Raw genomic sequence first — 8,591 nt, forward strand, 5'->3', positions numbered from 1 at the left:
TCATTGAGGAAACAATCTGTAGACTGATCTGTTCTGAAGATACTCATGAATTGCTGCTGTTCTGTTTCTTCATAATGATAAAATGGAGAGTGATAAATGTTTTGGGGAATTAAGATCAAGACAGGGCAGACAGTCATAATGACAGGGGGATTAAAGTCCAGATAAGTCTTCCTTAATGTCTTTATGATTCAGTAATTATAAATCTACATCTCGGCGGCGTGTGCGCCCTCTGAGACTCAAAGGAAAAGAAAAAGGGGGAACAGCAGGATGTTGAATAAACTCACGGTGACTCACAACCGCCGAGGCGTCCGCAACAAAGGCCCAACAATTGGATTTAAAAGATCTTAACCAAATTGAAACCCAATGAATATCACCATTTTAACTCGCCAGATTGGGCCGTGCGCCGCGGCCTAATGCATGCACACACACCTTATGACAGGCCCGCGGTACAGATGGTCCGAGCGTGAGTCTGAATGAGAGGGGGACCATCCGCGGCTGCTGACGCATTGTGGGGGGACGGTGTCTTCAATACAGCACTTAATGAGAACAGACTGACTCCTTTCTCCCTCCCCTCCCCTCCCCTTCTTGCATCCTCCGTCCATTCTATTCCTCCCCTCCTCCTTCTCCTCCTCCTCCTCCTCCTCCTCTGCACACACACACACACACACACACACACACACACACCTCCACGAGAGAGGCAAGAGGGGGGAAAAAGGGGGGGGGGGGGGGGGACAGGAGTTGCAATATTGACGGGGGAGTTCTCGCCTTGAACATGAACACTTCCATAATACCCAACGACGTGGAGAATAAAAGAGAGGGCGAAAAAATGAGGCAGCACAAAAAGCCCCAAATGTTGTTCCTCGTACTGTGAACATATGGCTGTTTGTTGTCATACTCTTTCTCCCTGTCCAATTTACACAGAGCTAGTGAGCTCTCAGAATTAAATGGGTGTGTAGGGCGGTGTGTGTGTGTGTGTGTGTGTGTGTGTGTGTGTGTGCTCCTCCTGGCTTTGAGTATACCTGAATGATGATGAGGAGAAGGATGTCCAAACGCTGATAATGGCTGCTGTATAATCCCCTGCCGTCTGCACACACCTCCTGACATATGGTCACTCCTCGGCCTCCACCGTTACATAAGCCCACGGTGCAAAAAGGGGTGGGGGGTTGGGTGGTGTGTGTACGTGGTACTTTCTCACACACACGCACACACACACACACGCACACACACACACGCACACACACACACACACATATACAAGCATGCACCGGCCACACTGTCAGCCAGGCTGTTCAGTGCCCTCAGCAGTTTGGGCTTCGCCTGTCACTTTTCTCTCCCCTGCCCCTTCTGGAGGTTTGTAAAGAATAAATTGAAGAGGACTGATGCTACGGAAGCTTTTGGGATGAGGAGCACAAATGGCCTTGTAGTGCTTCACGGCGACGTACAGATGGACTCCTCCATTCAATAAGCTTGAGCAGAAGTCTGTCTCCACGCCATGCCAGAATGGCAGAGCTTGTTTTGTGTTCTGAAGAAGACAATCTGTTGATGCAACATATTGGTGTTCTTTTCTTTTCTTTCTTTCTTTCTATTTTTTTCTTTTGTGTGTAAAAGCATTGATAGAGCAGTCTGAAATATTGGACCCGTCAGGTTTGAATGGAGTACAACAAATGTTCTAATGAAAATCAAATGATTATCAAAACATTTAAATGTTTCAAAGTGATTCTTATGTGACACAAACTGCTGAGTGTGCCGGTTTCCGCTGCCTTGTGTGGCTCCTTTTTACAGTTTCTGTGTTTTCAGAGTGAATTCTCGTGGCGGTACGACTGCGTACAAAGTCAGCGGAAAGTCACATCTTTAGCTAAACATTAGCACGTAGCGTGGGGCTTAAAGAATCTACACAGGAGAGAGACTGGACGGAAAGCAGCTAATGCTAGCTAGCGTTTCTTCGGACAAATCTGAGCAAATTACACAAAAACACACTAATATATTTTCATTTTAAAACATTTCAAAACAAAAACAATCTGTTTTAGCTCCGTCTGCTTAGTATGCAGTCGGTTCGTTGCAGAAAATACTATCCGAACGAGGAACAGCAAAGGCAGTTGAATCTTTATAAAATGCAGAATTTAGCTGCACAACAGCTGCAAGGTCAGCAATGCTTATAATTCATTATCCATGCTGCATTTACCACTGGTGGTCCTGGATGTTTGTGTCAGTGTTTCTATAGCTTCTCCGTTTATGTCCCTCCAGACTACAACACAACTCTGGACTATTGCAGCACCTTTTCATTTGAGGGGTTTGAAAGCTCCGCCAGGTAAACGTAACAAAAGTGACGTCTCATCGTAAGATTCATTTGGTGCAGTGTGTCCATCAGTTTCTCTTCTTTTAGCTCTGTTTTTGGTCTCTACCAACATCTGTCTCCCCCTTAGCTGCTAAATGTTCTGCTATCTTTGCTAGCTAGTTGCTAACGTTGTCTGTCATTTGATGCTGAACAGGTTGTCTACGCTTGGTTTTTAGACTTGACTGAAAACGGTTGCCTGCTGCCACCAAAAGCCACAGAGTGAACCAAAACAGTAAGGATGTGGTGTATGAAGCTCCATAAAGCTGAGGTTGCGCATAGCATTTGCAGGTAGCAACCCCTCTCACATTATCACATTGTTTATTACATGTTGTCATTTCATATATTGTTTTAAAAAGAAATATCGCTCACAGCTGCTTTAAATACACTTTTATTAGGCTGGCTAACGGAGAGTGAGAGGAAAGGGATCCATAAAGTAAGCTAACTAAATTAGGAATGTCAGTTTGCTAATGTTAGCCACCGCAAGCTACAGATCTTAGCAGGCTCCCATTTCTTCTGAACTCAACGTTTCATGAGCAACGTGTTATTCCTTCTGAACCAAAGTTACTTTAAAAGTTTATCTCCAACATGTCAGTGTGGCGAGTAGAAAGATGCCTTGTCACCGTGCAAACTTTCTCGACCCGAGTGGCTGCAGCTGAAGGTAAAACTAGAAAGTGAGGCAGACGACTGACAGACTGACAGATGCCAAATAGAAAAACGAGACACGGGAGGCCCTCGAGCCGAAAGGGAAAGAACATTTCACGCCGCCTTCGGCCACCACAGAGGAAACGATTTGAAACAAGAAACATGGCTTTCCTCTGTGCAGCTGCTATCGACAGACACGTAGATGGATTTTTATTTATTTTTTTATAGTTTCTAATCATACATATCCAACGTAATGCATTCAGCTGCTCGATTGGAACAGCTTAACTCTGGAATTTCCTAGGTGAAGGGTTCGATTCCCACTGGGGCCACCAGTGCTCATGCAAAAACAACAACAACAAAAAAGAAAAGGTTCACTCATGATAATCTAATACGGTTTAGATAAAAGCATTCACACATCCCCCACATCTCCTGTTCTGTAACTCAACTACAAGCTTTTTATAGCACAATCGATGGGAATAGGCGTATACATCACAAATGAATATAAATATTTGGATCTTCTTTGCTCATACCATTTGGCAATATTACATCTCAGCGCTTGCTCGCTCATAAATTTCCATCTCTCCCATCCCTCCTCTCTCCCAGGGTTTCCCACGGGAGGTGCCAGACGGCCAGTAATTTGGTTGTCTTGGCTCGTCTGGAGTAACACCTGCCCCCTCTCTGGGGAGGGAAAGAGCCTTTCAGCCAGGAGCACACATGTAGGCTACCACTGCCTTTAGCTGCTGACCACTGTGTGTGTGTGTGTGTGTGTGTGTGTGCAAAGGGTGAGTTTTCTTTATCTGCATGGGTTTGCACTTATTTCATCTTGCAATAGTGTACATCTGTGTGACCACTGGTAAGTGTGTGTGTGTGTGTGTGTGTGTGTGTTTGTGTGTGTGTGTGTGTGTGTCTGTGTGTGTGTGTGTGTGTGTGTGTGTGTGTACAGTAGGTGAGTTTTCATCTGTATGCTAAACTGGGTTCACACGTTTCACCTTGTGTGTGTGTGTGTGTTTGTACAGTGTGCTAAATGTGAGTATAGGCTTGTGTGTGTGTGTGTGTGTGTGTGTGTGTTCAGAAGACCTTCTTCTTCTTGTGCTCATTTGCTGATTTGCATGTGCACTTATACCCCCCCCCCCCCCCCCGCGCGTGTGCGCGCTTCTACGTGAGCGTGAACCTGACGTCATCCTGTACAATATAAATCATTCCTATCAGCTGGATTTTTTTTTTTTTTTACATTTGCAAAGTCAAAAAAACCTTCGTGACTTTATTTTAAAAAAATATTTCAAAACAGGAAACAGAATCTTTTTTTTTTTCAAGTATTTCCGTTTTAATTAAAAATAACACCGGAAAATATGAAAAGTTTGTCCATTAGAAACCAGCTGTCACACGATACCTCTACTACAAAAGATCTGCATAAAGCAACAAGTAGCCTACACAACCCTGAAGAGACAAAAAATCTTTGGATAGAGGATATGTTTTTTTTTCTTCACTATAAAATTACTTATTGAATTTCGAAATACAAAGCAGAGACAAATAAATAAACCAATTAATCAAAAATAATAATAACATCAAAACATTGAAGATAATAAATTCGAAATTATTAGTATTATTATTTTTTTGGTCACAGCAAAAAAAAAAGAAGAGGTTTAAGAAACAGTTTGATTCTTCACGTGATTACATTATTTTATCAGTGAAGCATATTTTTTTTTAAATTGAATTGAAATGTAATTATTGTTATTATTATTTCAGCAGCCCAATTCTTTTTCCTCGAGCAACCTCTCAACACAACAATTTAGGGAAATAATAAACATTTATGGGGCCAGTGAACCCCATGTTGAAGTGCTTATCGTTGCTATTGATAGACAATAGACTATCAAAATAAAACAAAGATAATGACATACATCAAACGAATAAGTTATGCTATGGATTAACAGAAAGTGCCATTTTCAGTAGAGTAGAACACCATCACTTTCCAAGTTCAATTTCACAGCCTAAAATATAGAAGCAACAAACAATATACATTTATACAAAAAGACGCCGGCCTATGGTACCAACATAAATAAATTAGCCTTAAATATTAACACAATTAAATAAATAATCCCATACACTTTTAAAAAAAAAATGATTAAGGTCACAATTTTATATGTCATAAGTGGCACTTACGCATTGAATCTTTTTTTTTTTTTCTTTTTTTTTCTTCCTTTACGGAAAACATCATCTAAACTAGATCTAAAGCAGCTATCTCGTTTACATCCTTCCACGGCCTTAGTGTTGCCTCTCACTCCGCCTCGGCCTCACTCACGGAAAGTTGAGGCTTTTTACTTGGAGCAGTTGTCGACAACTTTTGCACCACGCTCCCGCCACCGCGGTAACTAACACTGGGCTCGCAGCTGGANGGGAGGGGAGGGAAGGGGGGGGGTCACTTTTAGACATCCAACACGTGATTAAGATAGGAGATGTAGCATATAGCCAGTCTGAGGATCTCGATCTTGGAGAGTTTCTTGTCAGGGGGCAAGGTGGGGAGTAATTTCCTCAGCTCCGCGAAGGCCACGTTGAACGCCTCCACCCGGATCCTCTCTCTGGTGGCGTGGGCCGAGCGGTACTTGGCCGTGGCCCTCCGCCTCCTCCGCTTCTCCTCCCTGCTCAGGGGCTGATCGGCTTTACACTTGGCCCTGTCCTCGCCCTCCGCCGGCTCGTCCGAGCCGCAGCCGGCCGACTTGAGGCCGTTGAGCATCGTCTCCGGGTCGGACTGAGTCCAGGAGAGGTCCGCCTCAGCCTGGTCCGGGCTCAGCATCATTTTTATTCTCGGGTGTTGGCAGTCACTCCTCCTGAAGAACCTGCACGAGAACAACCATTAGATGTTGATTAATATTATCTGCACCAGTGTGACACTTTATCTCTTCTTTAAAAGTCTGTTGTTGAACGAAAATCATAAAGAAAACAGAAAATTCAGGACAAATTGTGAATGAAATGTAATTGTTTTAAGTGTTTTCTGGCACCCTGAGGCTCCAGCATGAGAAACCCCACAGCGGGAGCTTGTTTGGGTGCCAGGGCCCCCCATAAATACAGTCTACCTTCATTGCATAATAACATTAAACTCCATAAATAATAAATGGCTCGAAATACGAGGGATGGTTAATTTATTAAAGCCTCAGGCCGAAANAGTTGAGGCTTTTTACTTGGAGCAGTTGTCGACAACTTTTGCACCACGCTCCCGCCACCGCGGTAACTAACACTGGGCTCGCAGCTGGAAATATATGGCAACGTCTCAGCATCACATGGTTTTGTTTTTGTTTTGTTTTTTTTTTAAAGAGATTTGATGGATTTTTATTTTTATTTTTTAACAATTTCCGGTTTGCTGATTTTTGTTTGTGTCGTGATAAAAAATGTCAAAGCTGCAGCTGAAGTCCCTGAAGCTCGTGTCACAGGTGTTACAGTCTAAATCAGCAGGTTTCTCACTGGAGATAAAGTCAGAATTTTTCTAACCTTCATTGATTGAAATGCACACCTTTTTTTTTTTTTTTAATTCAACTTATCTCATTAGACGTGGCTTCAATAATAAAAGTGATTTTTCACCTAATTTAAAAGCTACAAAAACACTGTCAACCTTGCCATACCCAGCTGACGCCCAGGATGCGTTTGAGTCCAATCTACCAACCCAACCAAACCACTCTGTCTCATGGGGAGGGAGGGGAGGGGAGGGAAGGAGGGAGGGGAGGAAGGGGGGGGTCACTTTTTAGAATCCAACACGTGATTAGATAGGAGGATGTAGCATATAGCCAGTCCTGAGGATCTCGATCTTGGAGAGTTTCTTGTCAGGGGCAAAGGTGGGGAGTAATTTTCCTCAGCTCCGCGAAGGCCACGACTTGAACGCCTCCACCCGGATCCTCTCTCTGGTGGCGTGGGCCGAGCGGTACTTTGGCCGTGGCCCTCCGCCTCCTCCGCTTCTCCCTCCTGCCTCAGGGGCTGATCGGCTTTACACTTGGCCCTGTCCTCGCCCTCCGCCGGCTCCGTGCGAGCCGCTCCAGCCGGCCGACTTCACGACCGCCTTGAGGGCATCGTCTCCGGGTCGGACTGAGTCCAGGAGAGGTCCGCCTCAGCCTGGTCCGGGCTCAGCATCATTTTTATTCTCGGGTGTTGGCAGTCACTCCTCCTGAAGAACCTGCACGAGAACAACCATTAGATGTTGATTAATATTATCTGCACCAGTGTGACACTTTATCTCTTCTTTAAAAGTCTGTTGTTGAACGAAAATCATAAAGAAAACAGAAAATTCAGGACAAATTGTGAATGAAATGTAATTGTTTTAAGTGTTTTCTGGCACCCTGAGGCTCCAGCATGAGAAACCCCACAGCGGGAGCTTGTTTGGGTGCCAGGGCCCCCCATAAATACAGTCTACCTTCATTGCATAATAACATTAAACTCCATAAATAATAAATGGCTCGAAATACGAGGGATGGTTAATTTATTAAAGCCTCAGGCCGAAAAAAAAGGAGTAAAAACAACATTTCTTTAAGTGTCACATTTCAGTTTTTTCTTACAAATGATCATTTTTTTCATTTGATGCTCTTTTTAACAAATAAAGAAAAAAACAAAACAAGTTGTGATCATTTGTGAAGGAGAAACTCCCTCTTTTTTTTGTGTGAATTAACATATTCAGAATTGGCCATCTGTCACAGTGTGATGAACACATCTGCTTGGCTGAGGCCACAGTGACTTGACAGCATGGAGGCACAAGAGTGCAAAAATAATGTTGACATCTGCTGGACATGGAATTACTGGAGCTGTTGTTTATGTTCTCAAACCCAGGAAAGTGACATGTATTTATTTGTAAATAAAAAATAATCAAAAACAAGATGGAGGTTTAAACACTTAAAAACTGATATGATGATTATTATTCAAGTAGATTTGTTTGGTTTTTTTTTTTTTGCACCTTTGACACTCACCTTGACAAAGAGTTTGGAGGCAAAATTTTCTTAAAGGAACTTGAAGACGCTCTGGAGCGGAGCCTCAACTCCAAATTAACTCATATTCCACCGAGCAAACAACCATCAGATGTCACAGACAGGAGCCCTCAGTGTCACCGCACCCGAAAACAAAACGATCACAAAAACTAAAAAACTAAAAACTAAAAAAAGTACTTCTTTTACTTTTTCAGCCGGGAGCTTGAAACATGGGAACAACACGGGGGGTCAAACCGTGAAAGCAGGGAAATGTTCCTGCAAATCAAAAAGCCCCCAAAGTCTTCAGATGCTGCAGTGATGAGTGGATTAACAAAAAAAAAAAAAAGAAAAAAGAAAAAGATAAAAAAAAAGAAAAAAAGAATAGATAATAATGATGTGAGCAGGGATCAGTCAGCCTCCCGTGTGATCCCAGCGATGGAGAGACAATAGACGAGATGGGCAGATAGTGGTGAAAGTGCAGCCAGGGCTACTCGTCCATCCGCCTGTGGAAGATGCTGGGGATAAAGGGGGCGAGATAAGCGAAGGCGCTCCCCGTGTCAGGAACCAGCGGATCGGCAGCAGCTCACAGATAATCCCCCTGATTTCTTCCTCCAGTCTTTCTTCCACCGAGTGTCATATGCGAGATAAGATCCAAACGATCCCGACTAATAAAG

General features: G+C 43.5%; 1 protein-coding gene and 1 pseudogene across 1 annotated transcript; both read right to left on the reverse strand.

The window, feature by feature from the left end:
- Positions 1-5,399: 5,399 nt before the first annotated feature.
- Positions 5,400-5,771, reverse strand: LOC111222772 (helix-loop-helix protein 2-like). Its single transcript, XM_022746612.1, has one exon. The coding sequence runs from the start codon at positions 5,769-5,771 to the stop codon at positions 5,400-5,402; it is 372 nt and encodes a 123-aa protein (XP_022602333.1).
- A 932-nt stretch (positions 5,772-6,703) lies between these two features.
- LOC111222665 lies at positions 6,704-7,096 on the reverse strand (annotated as a pseudogene).
- Positions 7,097-8,591: the final 1,495 nt, after the last annotated feature.

The sequence above is a fragment of the Seriola dumerili genome, unplaced genomic scaffold (genome assembly GCF_002260705.1).
Source record: "Seriola dumerili isolate Sdu_G_001 unplaced genomic scaffold, Sdu_1.0 BDQW01000105.1, whole genome shotgun sequence".
Lineage (NCBI taxonomy): Eukaryota > Metazoa > Chordata > Actinopteri > Carangiformes > Carangidae > Seriola > Seriola dumerili.

What these genes read in the sequence shown, in the direction of transcription:
- LOC111222772 (XM_022746612.1), bottom strand. Translation starts at nt 5,771, where the DNA reads ATGATGCTGAGCCCGGACCAGGCTGAGGCGGACCTCTCCTGGACTCAG.